Source organism: Pseudophryne corroboree, chromosome 12, assembly GCF_028390025.1.
Source record: "Pseudophryne corroboree isolate aPseCor3 chromosome 12, aPseCor3.hap2, whole genome shotgun sequence".
NCBI classification, from domain to species: Eukaryota; Metazoa; Chordata; class Amphibia; order Anura; family Myobatrachidae; genus Pseudophryne; species Pseudophryne corroboree.
In genome coordinates, this window is record NC_086455.1 from 116,162,995 (window position 1) to 116,189,205 (window position 26,211).

At 45.7% G+C, this 26,211-nt stretch overlaps 1 protein-coding gene across 5 annotated transcripts in view; it reads right to left on the reverse strand.

The window, feature by feature from the left end:
* Nucleotides 1-26,211, reverse strand: part of MAPKBP1 (mitogen-activated protein kinase binding protein 1) — a 373,799-nt gene that overhangs the window by 8,485 nt on the left and 339,103 nt on the right. Inside the window, exons 26-30 of one of the 5 annotated variants that reach the window (XM_063947901.1) lie at nt 21,663-21,839; nt 20,878-20,962; nt 13,181-13,440; nt 11,996-12,943; nt 8,788-8,873 (exon numbers count right to left, since the gene is read on the reverse strand). In XM_063947901.1, the coding sequence (XP_063803971.1) occupies nt 8,788-8,873; nt 11,996-12,943; nt 13,181-13,440; nt 20,878-20,962; nt 21,663-21,839 (1,556 nt within the window). The remainder of the gene's footprint in view (nt 1-8,787; nt 8,874-11,995; nt 12,944-13,180; nt 13,441-20,877; nt 20,963-21,662; nt 21,840-26,211) is intronic. The other 4 variants (XM_063947902.1, XM_063947903.1, XM_063947904.1 and 1 more) reach the window with 4 other exon arrangements.

The following is a 26,211-nucleotide window of genomic DNA, read 5'->3' on the forward strand; positions in this document are numbered from 1 at the left end:
ACAGCGTAGACTTCGCTGACCCCTGCGATGATCTGAAGATACTCACACCCATGCAGTGACACCTATCGAATAATTAAGCACATATTTTGCATGGCTTTCAAAATTATTCTACTCTGTTCTAGTTTTGCCTTTATAGCAACATGCCGGTCAAATGGGGGTCAAAAACTCTGCAGATTCTAGTACCAGTACAGTTCCCCAAGACTGTCAACGCGAGCCAAAAGTCCTCCACCTCACCGTCAGTGCGATCATCGACTCCTTCCACCCTTTTTAAGTCTATAGCCCCTGCTGCTACTTCTAGCATGGATATAAACATTGATCCGCAAGCGCCACAATCCATGCTTAAGATGTTCACTGCCTTCCGGTCCAATATTCTTTCCGGTTTGGAGTCTTATTCAAACTCTCCGGACTGACTTGGTCGGAATAGCAGGGTGGACGGAACACTTAGAGGACAAGATGGAGGAATTGGTGTCGTCACATAATGACCTCCTTTCAGCTCATTCCGAGCTTCAGATGGAGAGGACTACCATGTGAGAAAGTCGCAGATCTTGAGGACAGATCCAGGAGAAACAAACTAAAGATTAGAGGCATTCCCGATTCTATGACCCCAGTGGAGTTAACAGCCTATGTAATCAAGCTATTCCAGAAACTACTCCCATCAGCAACATCCCAAGATCTTATGGTGGACCGCGTTCACCGACTTCCCAAGCCAAGGGGTGGTTACACCCCTAACAACCCTAGAGATACGTTGCTCAGAGTCCACTTTTTTCACATCAAGAAGGACATCTTGAAAGCGGCCAGAAAAGCGGAAGGTACCTTGGGAGGTCTTCAAATATACCCTGACCTTTCGCAATACACCTTAGCCAAAGTCTAGCTTTACAACCGGTTACAGCTGCTCTACGTGACAATGACATTCAATACAGATGGGGATTCCCTGTTAGGCTTATTATCAGGTATGATTCCTCCTCATATGTGATCTCCACTTTGGATGCAGGAATTAAACTTTTGGTACTTCATAGTACGCCAATCTAAGTCTAGATTCTCCTCCCAGCCTCCGGCGGAACAAAGTGATTCGATGACTTGATATCCTATCAGTTTGCTTTAATCCCACCATGGGATTGTGACTGGTCAATACTCTGTTTATTTTATTAGCCTGTACTGTAGCCACTAGTTCACCTATAGGTTATGGTCTACATACTGTGGTTTGATTACTGTTCAGTACTGCAAATATTAATTCTACAGTTGTTTAAGATTGTTACTCAATGACTAGAACCAGTCATGTTAGAGACAACTTCTATTCTTATAAGTCTGCTTACGTTTACAGTTTTACAGTTTATTATGTGTGCTACTGCATGCCTTGGCCAACCCCCAACGTGTTTTGCTTTGTTGCTATGATTTTTTTTTTTAGGCGACAAACACTGTAGCCCTAAGTTTAGGGATAACTCAGTTCTTTTTTTCGTTTTTTTGTTTTTGTTTTTCTTCCCCGACTCTATTCATGTCTTTCCTTCCATTGTGTTTTTTTGTTTTTGTCCTGCCCCTTCCTTGGAGTCCAGGTACGAGGTGTGCTGTATCTTTCTGAATATTGTGATTACTGACACTTCATAGCTAAGTTTTATTCCTTAAATGTCCACGGTTTGTACTCTCCTAGTAAGTGACTGTTGGCTCTAGAGACCTTGCATAAGGAAAAGGTGAAAGTGGCTGCCCTTCAGGAAACTCACTTCGCTTCAATTGCTCCTCCCCTCTTTCATATTTCCCGCTACCCTACGGGTTATTTTGCTAATGGACCTTTTAAAAATGACATGTTGTGGCAATTCTATTCCATAATTCTGTCCATTTTGAGTTGTCTCATCAAACCTCAGATGAGGATGGCCGCTATTTGATTTTAGTAGGGTAGTTGGAAGATCGAGAAATAACGATTGTGTCTTTGTTTGCTCATAATTCCAGACAAAATACCCTTTCTGAGGAAACTATTTGAAACTTTACATAAAGTACAGAAGGGCCACTTCGTTATTATGGGCGATTTTAATTTGGTCCCTGATGGGACACGACTAAGGACACGACTCCGAAACTAGGTTCCTCTAAACAGCTACAACTTTTATTGGCAGAGTTTGATCTCTATGATGTTTGGCGTATCCGTTCTCCCAATGTGAAAGACTACACTTTCTTTTCCCATGTACACAACTCCTACTCCCGTATTGATTTTATTAGATAAATGGTCATTGCAACATACTCGTAAATCTACTATTAGCCCGGTAGTTTGGTCTGATAATGCAGCAGTAACCTGGTCATGGTACTGCTATACCTCAAGAATCCCTCCACGCCCATGGCGATTTCTAGAGTACTTATTAACTTCCCCATAAGCACTTACGTCTATCACTGATACGTTGACTTCTTATCTAGCCACAAACTCCCTTGACAACACTTCTGTACCCACACATTGGTGTGCCTTGAAGGCTGTCCTGCGAGGTTTGGTTATCCAGGTAGGAGCCAGATTGCGAAGGCAATACCTTAAACAGTCTGATCTGGAAGAGAGACTACTCCAAGTAGAATCTTTGAATAGCTCCCGCCCTACTCGTTCTTTGAAACGTGAATTAGTCTCCAATTATAATCAACTTCATGCATTGTTCCTAAACTAAGAGACATGCATATACTAAAATGCAACAGAAATGTTATTCCTTAGACAACAAAGCGGGTAAATTTCTAGCGCGTAGGCTTGGATTGAAACAGACTAGGAACAGATTTAAAAAATAAGATTTTACTCACCGGTAAATCTATTTCTCGTAGTCCGTAGTGGATGCTGGGAACTCCGTAAGGACCATGGGGAATAGCGGCTCCGCAGGAGACTGGGCACAACTAAAGAAAGCTTTAGGACTACCTGGTGTGCACTGGCTCCTCCCTCTATGACCCTCCTCAAGACCTCAGTTAGGATACTGTGCCCGGAAGAGCTGACACAATAAGGAAAGGATTTGGAATCCCGGGTAAGACTCATACCAGCCACACCAATCACACCGTATAACTCGTGATAGTATACCCAGTTAACAGTATGAAATATAACTGAGCCTCTCAACAGATGGCTCAACAATAACCCTTTAGTTAAACAATAACTATATACAAGTATTGCAGACAATCCGCACTTGGGACGGGCGCCCAGCATCCACTACGGACTACGAGAAATAGATTTACCGGTGAGTAAAATCTTATTTTCTCTAACGTCCTAAGTGGATGCTGGGGACTCCGTAAGGACCATGGGGATTATACCAAAGCTCCCAAACGGGCGGGAGAGTGCGGATGACTCTGCAGCACCGAATGAGCGAACTCTAGGTCCTCCTCAGCCAGAGTATCAAACTTGTAGAACTTTGCAAAGGTGTTTGAACCCGACCAAGTAGCTGCTCGGCAAAGCTGTAATGCCGAGACCCCTCGGGCAGCCGCCCAAGAATAGCCCACCTTCCTTGTGGAATGGGCTTTTACTGATTTTGGATGCAGCAATCCAGCCGCAGAATGAGCCTGCTGAATCGTGTTACAGATCCAGCGAGCAATAGTTTGCTTTGAAGCAGGAGCACCCAGCTTGTTGGATGCATACAGGATAAACAGCGAGTCAGTTTTCCTGACTCCAGCCGTTCTGGCTAGATAAATCTTCAAAGCCCTGACTACATCTAGTAACTTGGAATCCTCCAAGTCACGAGTAGCCGCAGGCACCACAATAGGTTGGTTCAAATGAAAGGATGACACCACCTTCGGCAGAAATTGCGGACGAGTCCGTAACTCTGCCCTGTCCATATGGAAAACCAGATAGGGGCTTTTACATGACAAAGCCGCCAATTCAGACACACGCCTAGCCGAAGCGAAGGCCAATAGCATGACCACTTTCCACGCGAGATATTTTAACTCCACGGTCTTAAGTGGCTTAAACCAGTGAGATTTCAGGAAACTCAACACCACGTTAAGATCCCAAGGTGCCACTGGTGGCACAAAAGGGGGCTGAATATGCAGCACTCCCTTTACAAACGTCTGGACTTCAGGAAGAGAAGCCAGTTCCTTTTGAAAGAAAATGGATAGGGCCGAAATCTGGACCTTAATGGACCCTAATTTTAAGCCCATAGTCACTCCCGCCTGTAGGAAGTGAAGGAAACGGCCCAGCTGGAATTCCTCTGTAGGGGCCTTCCTGGCCTCACACCAAGCAACATATTTTCGCCATATACGGTGATAATGTTTTGCGGTCACGTCCTTCCTAGCCTTTATCAGCGTAGGAATAACCTCATCCGGAATGCCTTTCTCCGCTAGGATCCGGCGTTCAACCGCCATGCCGTCAAACGCAGCCGCGGTAAGTCTTGGAACAGACAGGGCCCCTGTTACAACAGATCCTGTCTGAGAGGCAGAGGCAGAGGCCATGGGTCCTCTGTGAGCATTTCTAGCAGTTCCGGATACCAAGCCCTTCTTGGCCAATCCGGAACAATGAGTATTGTTCTCACTCCTTTTCCTTACGATTCTCAGCACCTTGTGTATGAGAGGAAGAGGAGGAAATGCATAAACCGACTGGAACACCCACGGTGTCACTAGTGCGTCCACAGCTATCGCCTGAGGGTCTCTTGACCTGGCGCAATACCTTTGTAGCTTTTTGTTGATGCGGGATGCCATCATGTCCACCTGTGGCAGTTCCCATCGATTTGTAATCTGTGTGAAGACTTCTTGATGAAGTCCCCACTCTCCCAGGTGGAAGTCTGCTTCCCAGTTGTCTACTCCCGGAATGAACACTGCTGACAGTGCTTGCACGTGATTTTCCGCCCAGCGAAAAATTCTGGTGGCTTCTGCCATTGCCACCCTGCTTCTTGTGCCGCCCTGGCGGTTTACATGAGCCACTGCGGTGATGTTGTCTGACTGAATCAGCACCGGTTGGTTGCGAAGCAGAGGCTCTGCTTGACTCAGGGCGTTATATATGGCCCTTAGTTCCAGGATATTGATGTGCAGACAAGTCTCCTGACTTGACCACAGCCCCTGGAAGTTTATTCCCTGAGTGACTGCCCCCCACCCTCGGAGGCTTGCATCCGTGGTCACCAGGACCCAGTCCTGTATGCCGAACCTGCGGCCCTCGAGAAGGTGAGCACTCTGCAGCCACCACAGAAGAGACACCCTGGCCCTGGGGGATAGGGTGATCAGCCGATGCATCTGAAGATGCGATCCGGACCACTTGTCCAACAGATCCCACTGAAAGGTCCTCGCATGGAACCTGCTGAAGGGAATGGCTTCGTATGATGCCACCATCTTTCCCAGGACTCGCGTGCATAGATGCACCGACACCTGTTTTGGTTTTAAGAGGTATCTGACCAGAGTCACGAGCTCCTGGGCCTTCTCCTCCCGGAGAAACACCTTCTTCTGGTCTGTGTCCAGAATCATGCCCAGGAAGGGCAGACTCGTCGTAGGAATCGGCTGCGACTTTGGAATATTCAGAATCCAGCCGTGCTGTTGTAACACCTCCCGAGAGTGTGCTACACTGATCAGCACTGCTCTCTGGACCTCGCCTTTATGAGGAGATCGTCCAAGTATGGGATAATTGTAACTTCTTGCTTTCGCAGAAGCACCATCATTTCTGCCATTACCTTGGTAAATATTCTCGGTGCCGTGGACAGACCAAACGGCAACGTCTGAAATTGGTAAGGACAGTCCTGTACCACAAATCCGAGGTACTCCTGATGAGGTGGATAAATGGGGACATGCAGGTAAGCATCCTTGATGTCCAGAGACACCATAAAATCCCCCTCTTCCAGGCTTGCAATGACCGCCCTGAGCGATTCCATCTTGAACTTGAACCTTTTCAGGTAAATGTTCAGGGATTTTAAGTTCAATATGGGTCTGACCGAACCGTCCGGTTTCGGAACCACAAACATTGTGGAATAGTAACCCCTTCCCTGTTGAGGGAGGGGAACCTTTACCACCACCTGCTGGAGATATAATTTGTGGATTGCCGCTAACACTACTTCCCTTTCTATGGGGGAAGCTGGCAGGGCCGATTTGAGGTAACGGTGAGGGGGCATCACTTCGAATTCCAGCTTGTATCCCCGAGACACAATCTGTATAGCCCAGGGATCCACCCGTGAGCGAACCCACTGGTGGCTGAAATTTCGGAGACGCGCCCCCACCGCTCCTGGCTCCACCTGTGGAGCCCCAGCGTCATGCGGTGGATTTCGTGGAAGCCGGGGAGGACTTCTGTTCCTGGGAACTAGCTGTATTGTGCAGCTTCTTTCCTCTACCCCTGCCTCTGGCAAGAAAGGACGCACCTCTGACTTTCTTGCCTCTGTGATCGAAAGGACTGCATTTGGTAATACGGTGCTTTCTTAGGTTGTGAAGGAATATATGGCAAAAAATTTGACTTCCCAGCCGTAGCTGTGGAAACTAGGTCCGAGAGACCGTCCCCAAACAATTCCTCACCCTTATAAGGTAAAACCTCCATGTGCTTTTTTGAGTCGGCATCACCTGTCCATTGCCGAGTCCACAGGACCCTTCTGGCAGAAATTGACATTGCATTTATTCTAGAGCCCAGTAGGCAAATGTCTCTCTGGGCATCCCTCATATACAGGACAGCGTCTTTTATATGCCCCAGGGTTAGCAATATAGTATCCTTGTCCAAGGTATCAAGCTCCTCAGACAGAGTATCTGTCCATGCTGCTACAGCACTACACATCCAGGCCGACGCAATTGCCGGCCTTAGTAGGGTACCTGAATGTGTATAAACGGACTTCAGGATACCTTCCTGCTTTCTATCCGCAGGATCTTTTAGAGCGGCCGTATCCTGTGACGGCAGGGCTACCTTCTTAGATAAGCGTGTCAAAGCTTTGTCTACCCTAGGGGAGGATTCCCAGCGTAACCTGTCCGTTGGCGGGAAAGGATACGCCATAAGTAACTGTTTGGAAATCTGCATTTTCCTATCAGGAGAATCCCAAGCTTTTTCACATAACTCATTTAACTCATGTGAAGGGGGAAAAGTCACTTCTTGCCTTTTCTCCCCAAACATATAAACCCTCTTGTCAGGGACAGGGTTTTCCTCTGAGATGTGCAATACATCCTTCATTGCTATAATCATGTAGCGGATGGCTTTAGCCATTTTAGGCTGCAACTTTGCATCATCGCCATCGACACTGGAGTCAGAATCCGTGTCGATATCAGTGTCAACAATTTGGGATAGTGGGCGCTTCTGAGACCCTGACGGCCTCTGCGCTGTAGGATCAGGCATGGGTTGAGACCCTGACTGTCCCAAGGCATCAGCTTTATCCAACCTTTTATGCAAGGAGTTTACATTATCATTTAACACCTTCCACATATCCATCCAATCAGGTGTCGGCGCCGTCGGCGGAGACACCACATTCATCTGCACCTGCTCTGCTTCCACATAGCCTTCCTCGTCAAACATGTCGACACAAGCATACCGACACACCACACACACAGGGGATGCTCTATTTGAGGACAGAACCCCCACAAGGCCTTTTGGAGAGACAGAGAGTATGCCAGCACACACCCCAGCGCTATATGACCCAGGAATTACACAGTAACTTAGTGTTTACCCAGTAGCTGCTGTATATACTGATATTGCGCTAAATTTATGTTCCCCCCATCTCTTTTTACCCTCTTTCTACCGTGAATCTGCAGGGGAGAGCCTGGGGAGCTTCCTCTCAGCGGAGCTGTGGAGAGAAAATGGCGCTGGAGAGTGCTGAGGAAGAAGCCCCGCCCCCTCAGCGGCGGGCTTCTGTCCCGCGATTTTGTGTAAAATAATGGCGGGGGCTCATGCATATATACAGTGCCCAACTGTATGTATGCCATTTTATGCCAAGAAGTACTTAATTGCTGCCCAGGGCGCCCCCCCCTGCGCCCTGCACCCTACAGTGACCGGAGTGTGTGGGAGCAATGGCGCACAGCTGCAGTGCTGTGCGCTACCTCATATGAAGACTGGAGTCTTCTGCCGCCGCTTTTGACGTCTTCTTGCTTCACACGCCGGCTTCTGGCTCTGCGAGGGGGACGGCGGCGCGGCTCCGGGATCGGACGACCAAGGGTGCGTTCCTGTGTTCGATCCCTCTGGAGCTAATGGTGTCCAGTAGCCTAAGAAGCATGACCTATCCGCAGTTAGTAGGTCTGCTTCTCTCCCCTCAGTCCCACGTAGCAGAGAGCCTGTTGCCAGCATATCTCTCTGAAAATAAAAAATCCTAACAAAATACTTTATTAGCAAGCTCAGGAGAGCTCACTAAAGTGCACCCAGCTCGGCCGGGCACAGATTCTAACTGAGGTCTGGAGGAGGGACATAGAGGGAGGAGCCAGTGTACACCAGTAGTCCTAATTCTTTCTTAAAGTGCCCTGTCTCCTGCGGAGCCCGTCTATTCCCCATGGTCCTTACGGAGTCCCCAGCATCCACTAGGACGTTAGAGAAACATTGACTAAAGTTAGACTAAAATGAATATCCACTGACTAATTCTTAACTAAAACTGAAGCAAAAGAATGACTAAAACGTGACTATAAACCAACTACAATGTTAAGTAAGCTACTAAGACTAAAACTAAATTGAAAATCTTGGTCAAAATTAACCCTGAAGCTTATAACTTCCATCTTAACATATGCTGTATTTACTGCCTATCCTAAACTGCAGCTAAAGTCACATAATCAGGTGGTGCAAGTAAAAGTGGGAGGTACCACAGAAGGGACTTACAAAATGATCAGGTTCCAAAGCAGGCAACTAAATTCCCAGTATTAAATGCACTGTACCATATGTTCTTACGTATTAAGTCGCATTTAGGAAACAAATTCACCCACCGATCGGTAGAGACTCAATGCTCGTCGTAGGCTGTCCTGTAACTCTGAGGCAATCAATTCACACTGCTCAACGCTGACTGGTTGCACTGAAACCGAAAAGTTCACATTCATTAATATATGTTTACATCACTATTTAATATATACAATTGACCCAAATGGTGATTTTAATAGGTCAGATACTCTGTGGTAGAGTGTATCTAGCATAACCTATTCATACAATGAAATTCGCATGACACTTCATTGTGGGGAAAAAGGGGGAGGGGAAGCAGGTCTAAAAAAGGCACAAATCAGTCTGAAGACAGACATGCAGGGTATATTCTCTGTCTGATATACTTGCTTGACATTATTGTGCTGCAACTCTAGAAGTATACATCCACATCTGTTTATCTGGGCAACGGTATCCGGACTCCAGGTCGACAACAAAAAGGTCGACACACCTTAGGTCGACGCCAATTGGTCGACACACCTTAGGTCGACATGGACAAAAGGTTGACATGGAGAAAAGGTCGACAGGAACAAGGTCGACATGGAAAAAGGTCGACATGAGTTTTTCACAATTTTTTTCTTTTTTGGAACTTTTTCATACTTAACGATCCATGTGGACTATGATTGGAACGGTAAAGTGTGCCGAGCGAAGCGAGCCATGCGAGGGGACGCGGTGCACTAATTGGGGTTCCCGGTCACTCTACGAAGAAAACGACACAAAAAAAAAAAAAAAAAAAGAAAACTCATGTCGACCTTTTTCCATGTCGACCTTGTTCCTCTCTACCTTTTGTCCATGTCGACCTAAGGTGTGTCGACCTTTTTGTTGTCGACCTGGAGTCCCAGACCCCTGGGCAACAACTCCCAGCCATAAGCAATGGCCAATGGTCTATTACCTTGGTTGATTGACAGTTGCTACAGTTATTCACACTTCCAGAAGAGAAAAAAATATATATTTTTTTAACTTTTCTAATGAAGTTCATTGGATGACACAGAAAACACAGGTGTGGGACATGCTTCCAAGGAAAGGGTTATTAAAGACTCCCTGGCACCCAAAATGTACTGTATTAAAAAATAAAAATAAAAAAGGGACTACTCTGGGAAAGAATTAATGGAATTGGTGCTCGTATTCTATAGAAAGAAGCATATCTTGCCTAACTCCCATGACCAGAGCATTGTACCACTGTGTATAGTAAAGACTATGGTAGGTAATTATGTAACTTGCCCAAATTCACATTGGAAAGCTTGACGGATTCTACATTTCAATATGCATTTTGTTTGCTGTGTAACTATAAAACCCACCACGCTAAGCCTCCAAGCTACAGGTACAGCTGGCGAAGAACTAATAACATTTGCCTGTATATCATTCAAAACTTCCTGGAAAAATTCACCACATACCCCCGACCTGCATACCTGTAACATGTCAGTCTTCTCTCTAAAATGTGTGCGACTGTAACGCTTAATGCATTCATTCTAGGGTTGATGTACATAATGATCCACGGCTGTTCATGTACATCTTCCCAGTAGACTATCCAAGGCCCATCATTAAAAGGCAGGCCCAAGAAAATGTAATAAGTCGTTCCCAAAATTATCCAGGAATGTGGACAAACCCCCCCCCAAAACAGCACATACATAGTGTGTGTGTGTGTGTGTGTGTGTGTGTGTGTGTGTGTGTGTGTGTGTGTGTGTGTGTGAATGTATATGTATATGTATGTATGACAAGACAGACCCTACAGGAGAAAATAAAAAAATAAAAATAAACAAACACTGACAAGGGATGGGGAAATAATTCAAGTTATTGCCATATGAGCTTTTGATAGCTTCCAAAAACAACCAATTGTCCCATGAGGAGATGAACCTGCAGGTGAGGAAAGTCACGAACATTCTTGTGCTTTAGTGATAGTGATACAGGTTGAGTCTCCCTTATCCAAAATGCTTGGGACCAGAGGTATTTTGGATATTGCATTTTTCTGTATTTTGGAATAATTGCATACCATAATGAGATATCATGGTGATGGGACCTAAATCTAAGCACAGAATGCATTTATGTTACATATACACCTTATACACACAGCCTGAAGGTCATTTTAGCTAATATTTTTTGTAACTTTGTGTATTGAACAAAGTTTGTGTACATTGAGCCATCAGAAAACAAAGGTTTCACTATCTCACTCTCACTCAAAAAAAGTCCGTATTTCGGAATATTTGGATATGGGATACTCAACCTGTATAAACAAATGATTGGGCAAACAACCAAACGGTTTGTGGTCTAATTGGAAGACTTGTCCACTCTATTGTAATTGTCCTAGCAAACCTCCATGTGGTACCTAGTGCCGCAAGTTGTAAGAAAAGCAGGCATCTGTGGAACCATAATCACTAGCGCTCTGATGAAGTATACAGAAGACTCCAACAGTAGGCAAAAGTGGAACTAAAAGTAATGCCCATACTTGAGAATGCTCGTTACTTCCTGCTAACATGAAAGGGATGCTAATCACATTGTATACAGACTAATGGAGAAATGCAGAGAAATGTGTGCACGATAAGTATACACAAAGACCAAATGAAAACACAAAAACACAAGAACAAAGATATGAACCTTACTTCATAAGGTAGATAATTGTGTTAGCTAGGATTCTGCCTAATTTGAATCAACTCTGTCAATTTCTTAGCATCCATCATCCAACTGTCAATTAATAAGGGTTCTGTGCAGTGGCAGCAGACACACCCCAGTAAAATCTGCCATACCCTGTGAGATAGCGAGTCCATGCACTGGCTTCACTGGCACTATCTGCTAACCATGCAGCACAGGCAGTTTCAGAGGAAGGTGTTTCCCCACCCTGGGACTGCCAGTCTGGGCTGTGATTAACAGAGAGCACTTCTAATAGGAAGCCACTCCTCTGCCTCAGCCTTATCCAGCTTCTAGAAGCTGCATCCAATACTATCCCTATAGTTAGGGTTTGTGTGCATGCGCCAGTCCAGGCACTTGCCAGATACATTGCACATGCAAAATGGACTCTTCAGACTCTGCAACTCTGAGAGCAGCCTTGTCTAAGACAGAGTAGGTGCCACCCCTGTTCCCTAATGTAATATGAGATAATTATATGGTGGAAGGGATAGAAGGATAGACAAACACCTGAAAAACAAACATACACATTTAAAAAGGTAACACTTTGTTTAAGAAGCAGAAGTTATGGGAGAGGGGTAGTGGACATAGCAAGTGCCTCACCATTCTGAGAGTGGCTTATAAAACGAGACAGGTGTGAACAAGACGAGAAAGGCCAGAGACTGGACGGAGAGAGGTGAGATGGAATTGCGAGGTCACTCACACAAATGGGAGACTTAAATGGAGATACCACCAAGGGTGGACCTCTGTGCCCACCTGAGTCCAGTGATGATGCTGCATTGAGGGAGGGAGACCTAGGTCTAATTGTTTCAACAGGACAGAGTCCTGGATTATGATCTGGAGTGTGGCCAATAGTAGAGGCTCTCCCTCTGGGAATAGGCTTTAAGCTTTCTGAACCAAAGTCCACTCTGTGTTCAAGTTCATTCAGTTTAGGGTTTGTTGCAAGAGGATCTTCAGGATGCTGTTTAGTATAGGCAATGTCCTCTGAAGCTCGACTGTCACTCCTGCAGGTTAGGTCTGTGAAAGATAGTTTAGGTTTCCAGCTGGATCCAGGTGACCTTGGTGATTCAATTTCAAATGGGTTTCTACTTTTACCAAAAGAAAGCATAGGTCGGTCAGGCAATGGTTTTGCAATGTCTAAAGTTAAATGTGCCCGGTTCTTTGACGGAAAAGTCTTTGGTGAAGAGCAGTTTGCGATAGGCTGCATAAGGGGTTTGACAATGTCCTTCACTACTATATGGCTCTTTTCTGCATCTAAAGTAACAGTTCCCAGTTCAGGATTACAAAAATTGCTCTTAACATCAGAACCAATGGATGTCTCCTGAGCCTCACCAAGGTTCAAATTGTCCCCAACAGAGACACTCCGTGAGATCTTGGCCATGGAGCTAGTTGTTGGGTTCATATAGGACCTGCCCTTAGGTGGTTTTACATCCTTGTTCTGGGTAAGCACTGGTGAACATTCATTTTTTGTTAGTGTGGCTGGTAAAGTCCGGCGGTGTATGGCCTTCTGTTCCTTTTCTGCTGCAGTTTGAGCTTGTGGACGCATTTTGACTGCAAATACATTACATGAAAATAAAAAAAATGTAAGAATTTTGCCTATGCACGTGTATACTTAAAAATACTGTAACTCATCAAATGCTATAAAGGCAATTAACTGTCATTTATAGAAACAGCACAGGTTGACAGTGGGGAAGGAAAATTTTTCTCATTCCTGAAGAACCATAGCTTTCCAGTAAGACTTCCCATAATCATATAATGAATCTACATATAACTCAGACTTCAGCTTACCTTCCTGTGCAAGATCATGGACAGACTGGGTTTTCCTCATGCTGGAAACAGAGGAAAGAAATGGATCCATTTTCCCCATCTTTATTTCCACTGCCTGCTTCTTCTTTCGATAGGCTGGTTTTAGAGGGCTGGCACTTTCTTTTATTGTAGACTCAGATTCATTTGTTTGTGTGGGATATATAAAAGTGTTCTGATCATCGCTGTCCAGGTTGACCTCTTGATCCCACATTTCCATAGTGCTGGGAACAGGCCACTTCCTGCTTATGGAATAGAAATTACTGTTTTTATCTTTAGTTACGCAAGAGAGCTTTTTTTTTTTTTTTTTTTTAAATAACAGCTTATTTACAGAAATATTTGCTTTGCAAAGAAAACAATGTGCCCCCGAGATAACCACCTAGTCACAACAATGGCTACACATCTCTACAAGATGAACATTTAACCTTGACAGAAAAATGCAAGCGTTATATTCTCATTATTGGTTTTAAAAAACTTAGGAGGGGTATTCAATTAGGGCCATTTTTTTGCCTAGCTTTTCGCAATTTTTTAGGGCGAATGGGGGATTTGCCCTATTCAATAGCAGGGCCTTTTTGTCACCTAGGCGAAAAATTCAGCAGGAGCAAAAAACATTTGGGTCTGCAAATTCACGTGTTTTCGCATCTGCGCTGGGAAAAACGCAAGCTGTTTTCGCCAATGCCTTCTCGGAAAAAAAAAAAGTGAAACTGAATTAGCGAAATGGCCCACAATTAAATAGGCAGGTGGGTGAATTCGATAGCTCCAAAACTGTCGGAGCTAATTGAATACCCCCGTGTTTTTTCAGCGCATACTTTTAAAAGCATGCTTCCCGGAAAAGGTTTCTCTTTTTTGCTTTTTTACATGGGAGACAACCTTTTTGAAAGTTTAGCATCTTGTTCAGTATGCTGCGAGTTAAAAGTTGAAAATCTCTGGTGTAAAAGAGGAAAAATGGGTTTTGGCGGGGGTATGATAGTTGTGTGTATACATTTGATGTTTCCAGGGATAATGATGTACTAACCCCAACTACTTGTGTGGGCTCCTCCTACAATAGATTTGGTCCCAGCTAAAGTGAGGCCGTGCTTCGAATATACTACACTGATCCGGTTTAATTTGCGAATACTGTATTAACAAGTAACCCAATTAGATGCATGCGTTACCACTTCCTACAAACCATTACTAACTACTGCATATATTAACAGTAAACTAAAAGCTGGTATCTTCTTAACACACTTTCCAAAAGCAAAGAGAAAGAAAAAGGATCTGTTTCTTCTTAATAGACTTTACATCCTTTGGTCCTCATGACTCCCTTAAACACCAAATCCAGTTCCCCAGAAGACAATTTATATGACCACTATTAATAACTAGCAATACAAAGTAAAGATTTTCATACCCTCATTAACTTTCTACTCTCTCTTACTGGTCATACTTTATGTATTGTGTAGGCTTACAGGCATAAGACAGGGCCTTTAAATAAAAGGATTTTAATACCTACCGGTAAATACTTTTCTCCTAGTCCGTAGAGGATGCTGGGGTCCACTTCAGTACCATGGGGTATGGACGGTTCCGCAGGAGCCATGGGCACTTTAAGACTTTTTCAGAGTGTGAACTGGCTCCTCCCTCTATGCCCCTCCTCAAGACCTCAGTATAGGAACTGTGCCCAGGGAGACGGACATTTCGAGAAAAGGATTTACTTTTAAGTTAATGGTGAGATTCATACCAGCTCACACTTCAACCATGCCGCACAACATGGCATTCAACAAAACACATGCCAACTGGCATAAACATTACAGCAAACGTGCTGAAAACATTTTCAACAAATTAACAACTGCAGGCAAAGTACGCACTGGGCTGGGTGCCCAGCATCCTCTACGGACTAGGAGAAAAGGATTTACCGGTAGGTATTAAAATCCTGTTTTCTCATACGTCCTAGAGGATGCTGGGGTCCACTTCAGTACCATGGGGTTATACCAAAGCTCCAGTACGGGCGGGAGAGTGTGGATGTCCCTGCAGCACCGATTGACCAAACTTTAGGTCCTCATCGGCCAAGGTGTCAAACTTGTAAAACTTAGCAAACGTGTTTGTCCCTGACCAAGTAGCTGCTCGGCAAAGTTGTAATGCCGAGATCCCCCGGGCAGCCGCCCAGGATGAGCCCACCTTTCTAGTAGAATGGGCAGTCACCGAATTCGGCATCGGAAATCCTGCCGTGGAATGAGCGTGCTGAATTGTACCCCTGATCCAGCGCGCAATAGTCTGCTTAGAAGGACACCCAATCTTGTTGGGAACATACAGGACAAACAGAGCCTCTGTTTTCCGTATCCAAGCTGTTCTTGCGACAAATTCTCAAAGCCCTGACCACATCCAGAGACTTTGAAGCAGCGAAGGTGTCAGTAGCCACTGGCACCACAATAGGTTGGTTTATATGGAAAGTAGAAACCACCATTGGAAGAAATTGCTGACGAGTTCTTAACTCAGCCCTATCTTCATGGAAAATCAAGTAAGGGCTCTTGTGAGACAAGGCCCCTAACTCAGACACTCTCCTTGCGGATGCCAAGGCCAACAGCATGACCACTTTCCAAGTGAGAAACTTCAACTCTATCTCCTGGAGAGGTTCAAACCAATCCGATTGAAGGAACTGCAACATCACGTTAAGATCCCATGGTGCCACAGGAGGTACAAATGGAGGTTGGATGTGCAGAACCCCTTTCACGAATGTCTGAACTTCTGGAAGGGAAGCCAATTGTTTCTGAAAGAAAACGGACAAGGCCGAAATTTGGACCTTGATTGAACCCAATCGTAGGCCCGCATCCACACCCGCCTGGAGAAAATGGAGAAAACGTCCTAACTGAAACTCTTCCATTGGAGCCTTCTTGGTTTCACACCAAGACACATATATTCTCCAAATACGGTGGTAATGTCTAGATGTTACTCCTTTCCTGGCCTGAATAAGAGTGGGGATGACTTCTTTGGGAATACCCTTCCGGGCTAGGATCCGGCGCTCAACAGCCATGCCGTCAAACGTAGCCGCGGTAAGTCTTGATATACGCACGGCCCCTGCTGCAGCAGGTCCTCACGAAGAGGAAGAGGCCGAGGATCTTCTATGAGCAACTCCTGAAGATCTGGATACCAAGCCCTCTCCTTGGCCAGTCTGGGACAATGAGGATCGCTCGAACCCCTGTTCTTATAATCTTGAGAAACTTCGGTAGTAGTGGAAGTGGAGGGAAGACCTATACCAACCAAAACACCCACTGGGTCACTAGTGCATCCACTGCTATTGCTTGAGGGTCTCTCGACCTGGAACAATATCTCTGAAGATTCTTGTTGAGACGAGATGCCATCATGTCTACTTGAGGAACCCCCCAAAGACTTGTCACCTCTGCGAAGACTTCTTGGTGGAGGCCCCATTCTCCTGGATGGAGATCGTGTCTGCTGAGGAAGTCTGCTTCCCGGAATGAAAACTGCCGACAGAGCTCTTGCATGTCTTTCTGCCCAAAGGAGAATCTTTGTCACCTCTGCCATTGCAGCTCTGCTTTTCGTTCCCCCCTGATGGTTTATGTACATTGTTACCTGTTACATTGTCCGACTGGATCTGTACGGGTTGATCTTGAAGAAGATGCCCCGCTTGTACAAGGCTGTTGTAAATGGCTCTCAACTCCAGAACGTTTATGTGAAGACAAGTTTCTTGACTTGACCATCTTCCTTGGAAGCTTTTCCCCTGTGTGACTTCTGCCCAGCCTCGGAGACTTGCATCCGTGGTGACTAGGACCCAGTCCCGAATCCCGAACCTGCGTCCCTCTAGTAGGTCAGAACGGTGTAGCCACCACAGGAGCGAAATTCTGGCTTTGGATGACAGGATTATCCTCTGATGCATGTGTAGATGGGATCCGGACCACTTGTCCAACAGGTCCCACTGGAATACTCTGGCATGGAATCGGCCAAACTGTATGGCCTCATAGGCCGCTACCATCTTTCCCAACAACCGAATGGATCAATGAATCGACACTCTTGTTGGTTTCAGAATTTGTTTGACCATTCTTTGGATTTCTAGAGCCTTCTCTACTGGAAAAAATACCCTCTGCACCTGTGTGTCCAGTATCATTCCTAGAAAGGACAATCTTGTCGTCGGTTCCAACTGTGACAATGAAATTTATGATCCAACCGTGTTGTTGAAGTAGTGTCAGGGAGAGTGCAATGTTCTGCACCAACCTTTCCCTGGACCTCGCTTTTATCAGGAGATCGTCCAGGTAAGGAATTATATTGACTCCTTGCTGTCGAAGTAGGACCATCATTTCCGCCATCACCTTGGTGAACACCCTCGGTGCCGTGGAGAGTCCGAATGGCAACGTCTGAAATTGGTAATGACAATTCTGTATTGCGAATCTCAGATAAGCTTGATGTGGAGGATAAATGGGAACACGTAAGTAGGCATCTTTTATGTCCACTGACACCATGAAGTCCCCTTCCTCCAGACTGGAAATCACTGCCCTCAGAGATTCCATCTTGAATTTGAACCTTTGCAGGTAGAGATTCAGAGTTTTCAGGTTTAGAATCGATCTGACCGAGCCGTCCGGCTTTGGAACTACGAAAAGGCTTGAATAAAACCCTTCTCCTTGTTGTGACAAGGGAACCAGGACAATCACTTGATCCTGACACAATTTTTTGTATTGCTGCTGCTACCACTTCCCTGTCTGGGATAGAAGCTGGTAGGGTCGATTTGTAAAATCGGCATGGGGGAAGTCTTGAAACTCCAGTTTGTACCCGTGGGACACTATTTGTACGACCCACGGGTCCAGGCCAGATTGAACCCAGAACTGACTGAAGAGTTTCAGACGTGCCCCACCGGAGCGGACTCCTGCAAGGGAGCCCCAGCGTCATGCTGAAGATTTGGCAGAAGCAGAGGTTGATTTCTGCTCCTGTGATCCTGGAGACGCTGTGGACCTTTTTTTCCTTTTCCCCTCCCTTTAGCCGCAAAGAAAGGGGAACCTTTACCCTTTTTGTATTTATTGGGCCGAAAGGACTGCATCTGAGAGTGATGTGTCTTTTTCGCCGGCGCAGGAGCATTAGGCAAGAATGTCGACTTACCCGCGGTAGCCTAGAAACTAAAGCATCCAGCCCATCTTCAAACAAGCCCTCACCTTTATACGGGAGAGCCTCCATATTCGTTTTGGAATCTGCGTCAGCATTCCATTGGCGAATCCACAACGCCCTCCGTGCTGAGATTGCCATGGTAGCGGCTCTTGTTTCCAAGAGACCAATATCTTTCATGGCTTCTAGCATGAACGCAGTAGCGTCTTTGATATGACCTAACGTTAGGAGTATCTCGTCTCTATCTATTGTGTCAATGGCTGATGACAAGTTTTTCTGACCACTTTTCAATAGCACTACTCACTTACGCACAGGCAATGGTAGGCCTGAGTAGTGTCCCATTGGCCACGTAGATTTCAAACGTATTCTCTAACTTGCGGTCTGCCGGCTCCTTAAGTGAAGCCGTCCCAGGCACAGGGAGAATCACCTTTTTGTTAACCGCGACAGGGCACTAAAACAGGGGGTGACTCCCACCTTTTCCTGTCCTCTGCAGGGAAAGGGTAAGCTACCTGAATTCTTTTGGGAACCTGAAATTTATTTTCAGGATTTGTCCATTCTCCCTCAAAGAGACTGTTCATCTTATGAGATGGAGGAAAAGTTACATTTATTTTCTTTTCTTTACAAAAGTAAGCCTTCTCCTGTGGTAAAGGAGGGGCCTCCATAACTTCTAACACCTCCTTTATAGCAAAAATCATGTATTGAATGTTTTTTGCTAACTTTGGATCTATTCCCCCTGGAATCACTAGTGTCGACACAGGAATCAGAGTCCGTGTCGTTATCAGTTTGTACTATTTGTGCAAATGACCTTTTATGTGACCCAGAGGGGTCCCCTGTGGATGAAAAGGCAGAACAATTAAAAATCACATCTTCGACAGATTTTCTCCAGTTTTCTGTATGAGACTCAGACTTATCCAATCTCTTACTGATATGATTCACACTATCACGTAATTCTTTCACCCATTCAGGCTCTTGGTGCGACGGCAGCGCCACCACATTACAACTCTGTGTCCCTAAAATGGCTCCCTCAGGGGAAGAGCTCCCTGCCTCAGACATGTCACACACGCACACAATCACACCACAGACACTCCGGGGCTTATAGGGGACAGACCCACAGTAAAATCTGTCAGAGGGACACAGAAAAGAATTGCCAGTCCACAACTCAGCGCCTAAATAAAAAATCCCTGTGTCGTGTACTTTGTACACAGACTTTCCGCGCTATATATATTGCCAATAATAGGTTATAGCACCACAATATACACTCCCCTCCCTTTTTGCCCCCTGATACTTGATTCAGAACTGGAGAGGAGGATCAGCGCTTCTTCCCCTGCTGTCTGCTGGAAGAAAATGGCGCTGAGCAGTGTGCTGGCTGCCTGAGGAAGAAGCCTGGCCCCCTGCAATGGCGCGTTTTTCCTCAGCTATTGAACTAGATATTTATACTGGCGGGGGTGTAGGACTGTGCCACAGCATCATATGCCACCTTCTGCCAGTGAGAGTAGGTTTCATGCTGCCCAGGGCGCATAGCCGCAGCTAGTGTTCAGTACCCTTCAGGAGCTAATGGTGTCCTGTCAGCAGAAGCAGAGCCATGAAACTCTTTAGGAAGTTAGTTCCTACTTCTTCCCGCTAAGTCCCACGAAGCAGGGAGACTGTTGCCAGCAGTCTCCCTGAAAATAAAAAACCTAACAAAGTCTTTTAGTAAAACTCAGTAGAGCTCCACTAGTGTGCGACAAGTCTGCCTGGACACATTTTCTAAACTGAGGTCTGGAGGAGGGGCATAGAGGGAGGAGCCAGTTCACACTCTGAAAAAGTCTTAACGTGCCCATGGCTCCTGCGGAACAGTCTGTACCCCATGGTACTGAAGTGGACCCCAGCATCCTCTAGGACGTATGAGAAAAGTGAATTACAAACAAGGGCTCAACAAATCAGGCAAAAATATCATCTGTTGCTTACATCAAATTTTTCTTTACTTCTTAGTCTCTGAAATCAAAATTTACAGCGCACTCTCCACCCCACCTCTAAAGGTGCACACACACTGTGCGTTTTTGCACAGTGTGTATGCACAGCGATGATGTGAACATCTCTGGCAGGAAAAACGCTCAGTGCATACACTGAGCAATTTTTACCTCGCCCAGCGATGTTCACGGGAGTGAACCACTTTCCACAGTAGGAGACTGTGGAAAGTGGCTCACTCGGCTGTTAAAACAGCCTAACGGACGGCGGCGGCTGGCGATGATGCAGGAGCGCGCATCAGCGATTGCCGCTCATCGCCCAGCCATACACATTGGCCGAATTTCAGCTCAAAACGCCAAAAGTGAGCTACTTTGAGCTCAAAATTGGCTAGTGTGTATAGGCCTTTAGAGATACCATTCAGTTGCCCCTGGGCAGCAGTGGAGCCTGGATACTGTCCTGTTTCAGACAACAGTAAATCTGGTCTGCAGCCTTCCCAGCCAGCAGAAAGAAAGCCTTTTAATTTTTTATTTTACAAAACTCATGTCTGAAGCACTAGGAAGTGGGTATTTGAGGGAGGAGGGCTGGTAGACTGAAGTTTTTTTGAGGGTGCTACAAAACGTTGCACAGGCTAGGTTTAATGCATTCTACATACAAACCTGAAAGCCTGCGTCTGTGTCAGCGCTAAGAACCGAGAGGATATGCTTGCACATTCACTTCTCTCTGAGGTCAGGACTGGTCCCACTAAAAATGAAAAGAAAAAGAGGGGGGAGGGGGTTAAGATGTCATGTTATGCTGATCTAGTTGTCCACACAGACTGAACGCATAATAATTTTTGAAACCCTAGAATTAGACTTGTGTACAACCTTGGATAACCTACAGTGCAAACTGTTGCTTTTTTTATATTGCACATCTACTTCCATAGGAACACACCTAAAAGCTGTAAGCTGTTCCTTATCCTCTACTTCTGAAAGCGCAAAATTGTGTTCATTCAGTTAGACTATAATGGACTAGTCCATTTCTGTGTGCATCATACTAAATACATTCAAACGCACAAAAAGTAACAAATGTAACAGAAAAGGGGCAAATTAGATTTTTGAAAGTTATGTATAAATCCTTCCCAAGGCAGGTCCAAGAGAAGCAATAGAAGAAGGGTACAGCAGACTGGGAAAAGGGAGGAAGGTGGAAAAACTGAAAAGAAAAAAAAGAAAGAAAAAAAAAAGAAGAGGGTCAGGGGATGGCAAATTAAATAGTGAAGAAAAAAAAAAAAGAGTTGGGGGTAGTGCGAGGAGCGACACAGAAGAAAAATTAAGTGCAATCCTAAAAAGCATTCCTACAACTTGGCAAAGCTTGTTCTGGAATTCTCCATCTCATTAGGAAACGCTTACTACCTCATAGATCCAAGACATAGGTTACAAATAGGAATTTTGCAGGTAATATTAACCTGGGCCATTCGTGGACAGATTTCCAAAGTGCTGTTTGAGGAACATTTCCTGATCAGGTGTCTGTGGGATATCACCATCTAGAACCAGGCAGGGCGTGTCCAGGTCCTCAACCTCTGCTTGCTCTTCTAGATCGGACGAGTTCCCATCTACACTCAGGGGCTCCGTGCTTTCCGAATCTTTTTGGCACAAGAAGTAAAATAAAACCGCACAATAAGTGAAAACCATGCAAAGGTTTGATGGTGTTATGATGTTTTGAAATGGAGGACTCCAGTGCTTGAAATTAACTAAACCACATTTAACACATGCAAAAAGTGGTATGCAAAGTTTTCACAATTTACAAAGGCTTAATTTCTACACAAGCCTTGAGTCTTGCCCAAGTCCAAGAATAGAGTGTGCTTTTTTTGAGTGTACTACACATAGCTAATGTTTCTTGGAAATTAAATTAAAGATATCATTAGTGCAGATGGATTTGGTATGCAAACAGGCTTTCTGGCAATCTCAGTTTGTACTCGTATTTGACAAAAACTGTATCCAGGAATTAGAGATCCATTCTCCGTTTCTTCTAGAGCTCTACTGTCAGTACCTGGGTTTACCTGTAGGTGTCACCAGAGGAGGCATGACAAAACATAGCTCCTCCTCTCTCCATAAATAGCCATCCAGCCCTGCAGGATAGAGTTTAGCAGAGCTGTAGAGGTGGAACAGTAGACAGTCAGAGAAAACAAGATGAATGGACTGTGATAATCATTAATGCATAGCTCCGGGACTAAAGGTGCATGCCTATGAAAAGGGGATTTAATGAGCAGTATAAATTTAGCTTTCTTTAATGGCCCTACCTGTCAGTGCAATGTGTGGGGATGCAATAAAGCAGACATAGGGCACGTAAAATTTAAAAGCCATTCACTGATCAATTTAACAGAAATCTGTGTGCAAAATGATACAATGTCTACAAGGTAAAGTGAAGAAATCTGAAATATAACTAAAATGTACAGTACAATGACACCTTTGTTTCATAAGGTAGATTACTGCTTTGTGGTTCTGCAGTCATAACCACAGAAGACTACACTTCACCAAATTGTGAGCTAACAGGGAGTAACCAGAACTGAATGTCAATCAGCTCACAAGTACTGTAATATCACTACGATAACAGCGTGCTACATAATCCAACTTAGAAAGTGTCCACTTTATGCAAGGAAGCAGTCTTCTGAACGAAGAACACAAATGCCCCAAGATCACTGATGAATACTAGTATTGGTATCTGATAATTCCATGGAGGCGGACACTGAAGTCAAGTGACCACGGCACAAAAGTAACTTTGGACCTGCTATATGCTCATATTTATGAAATGCTCAAGTTTACCAGTGACTGAGGCCCATATGGAAGGCAGAAGGGAGGAGTTGAACACAGGGTACATATTCTGATCCAAGCCTAAAGAACGCTGCAGATATATGGGGTGGGGTTAGGCACAATCGTGAGGAGGTTAGGTTTAGGCACTGAGGGGGGAGGTTAAGGTTAGGCACCATCGTGAGGTTAGGTTTAGGCACTAAGGGGGGAGGTTAAGGTTAGGCACCACCGGGAGTAGGTTAGGTTTATGCACTATGGATGAGGCTAGGGTTAGGCACCACCAGGGGGAGGTTAGGGTTAGGCTGCAGTAAAGGAAGGTAAGGGTTAGTGGGGTGTGGGTGGAGGGAATCAGAATACTTGCGTACACCCTGTCAGGATAGGTGACCATCGGGATGCAGGTGTCCGTATTGTGACTGCCGGCATCCCGTCCGCCAGGAATCGCATACCAATCCCAGGCACTGCCTCACCTGTGAGACTTTTTACTATAAAAATGGATTTGTATGAAGGAGTCTGTTGCGATACCCTGCAGGTGTGAGGTATCACTTCCCCATGTCCCCAATGCACCTGTCTGGAACTACATGCAGAGAAACTAAAGCTAAACCTCAGAAATTTCAGATTACAGGAGAGAAAGTGTGAAGTCATTGGAGGTGATCCTTCAGAGTGGGGGACGTGAAACTGGAAGTAAAATACAGACCACAAGAGACCAACATGGGTAGATATGGAAGCAGGCGGGAGTGTGGAATGGAGCGGACAGTAACACAAAGAAAAATAAGAATTTACTTACCGATAATTCTATTTCTCGGAGTCCGTAGTGGATGCTGGGGTTCCTGAAAGGACCATGGGGAATAGCGGCTCCGCAGGAGACAGGGCACAAAAGTAAAGCTTTTACAGGTCAGGTGGTGTGTACTGGCTCCTCCCCCTATGACCCTCCTCCAGACTCCAGTTAGGTACTGTGCCCGGACGAGCGTACACAATAAGGGAGGATTTTGAATCCCGGGTAAGACTCATACCAGCCACACCAATCACACCGTACAACTTGTGATCTAAACCCAGTTAACAGTATGATAACAGAGGAGCCTCTGAAAGATGGCTTCCTAAACAATAACCCGAATTAGTTAACAATAACTATGTACAAGTATTGCAGATAATCCGCACTTGGGATGGGCGCCCAGCATCCACTACGGACTCCGAGAAATAGAATTATCGGTAAGTAAATTCTTATTTTCTCTATCGTCCTAAGTGGATGCTGGGGTTCCTGAAAGGACCATGGGGATTATACCAAAGCTCCCAAACGGGCGGGAGAGTGCGGATGACTCTGCAGCACCGAATGAGAGAACTCCAGGTCCTCCTTTGCCAGGGTATCAAATTTGTAAAAATTTACAAACGTGTTCTCCCCTGACCACTTAGCTGCTCGGCAGAGTTGTAATGCCGAGACCCCTCGGGCAGCCGCCCAAGATGAGCCCACCTTCCTTGCGGAATGGGCCTTAACAGATTTAGGCTGTGGCAGGCCTGCCACAGAATGTACAAGTTGAATTTTGTTACAAATCCAACGAGCAATCGACTGCTTAGAAGCAGGTGCACCCAACTTGTTGGGTGCATACAGTATAAACAGCGAGTCAGATTTTCTGACTCCAGCCGTCCTTTAAATGTATATTTTTAAGGCTCTGACAACGTCCAACAACTTGGAGTCCTTCAAGTCGTCTGTAGCCGCAGGCACTACAATAGGCTGGTTCAGGTGAAACGCTGATACCACCTTAGGGAGAAAATGCGGACGCGTCCGCAGCTCTGCCCTATGTCGAATGGAAAATTAAATAAGGGCTTTTATAAGACAAAGCCGCCAGTTCAGATACTCTCCCGGCCGAAGCCAGGGCCAGTAACATAGTCACTTTCCATGTGAGATATTTCAAATCCACATTCTTTAGTGGTTCAAACCAATTGGATTTGAGGAAATCTAAAACTACATTTAGATCCCACGGTGCCACCTTAGGCACCACAGGAGGCTGTATATGCAGTACTCCTTTGATAAAAATTTGGACCTCAGGGACTGAGGCCAATTCTTTTTGGAAGAATATTGATAGGGCCGAAATTTGAACCTTAATAGATCCCAATTTGAGACCCATAGACAATCCTGATTGCAGGAAATGTAGGAAAACGACCCAGTTGAAATTCCTCCATCGGAGCACTCCGCTGCTCGCACCACGCAACATATTTTCGCCAAATACGGCGATAATGCTTCGCGGTGACTTCCTTCCTTGCCTTTATCAAGGTAGGAATGACTTCTTCTGGAATGCCTTTTCCTTTTAGGATCTGGCATTCAAACGCCATGCCGTCAAACGCAGCCGCGGTAAGTCTTGAAAAAGACAAGGACCCTGCTGAAGCAGGTCCCTTCTCAGAAGTAGAGGCCACGGATCGTCCGTGACCATCTCTTGAAGTTCCGGGTACCAAGTCCTTCTTGGCCAATCCGGAGCCACTAGTCTTACTCCTCTTTTCCGTATAATCCTCAATACCTTTGGTATGAGAGGCAGAGGAGGAAACACATATACCGACTGGTACACCCAATGTGTTACCAGCGCGTCCACAGCTATTGCCTGCGGATCTCTTGACCTGGCGCAATACCTGTCCAGTGTTTTGTTGAGGCGAGACGCCATCATGTCCACCATTGGTTTTACCCAACGGTTTAATAGCATGTGGAAAACTTCTGGATGAAGTCCCCACTCTCCCGGGTGAAGGTCGTGTCTGCTGAGGAAGTCTGCTTCCCAGTTGTCCACGCCCGGGATGAATACTGCTGACAGTGCTATCACGTGATTCTCCGCCCAGCGAAGGATCCTGGCAGCTTCTGCCATTGCCCTCCTGCTTCTTGTGCCGCCCTGTCTGTTTACATGGGCGACTGCCGTGATGTTGTCCGACTGGATCAACACCGGTCTTCCTTGAAGCAGAGGTTTCGCCTGGCTTAGAGCATTGTAGATTGCTCTTAGTTCCAGAATGCTTATGTGAAGAGACTTTTTCAGGCTCGACCACACTCCCTGGAAATTTCTTCCCTGTGTGACTGCTCCCCAGCCTCTCAGGCTGGCATCCGTGGTCACCAGGATCCAATCCTGCATGCCGAATCTGCGGCCCTCCAATAGATGAGCCTCCTGCAACCACCACAGAAGGGATACCCTTGTCCTCGGCGACAGGGTTATCCGCAGGTGCATCTGAAGATGCGAC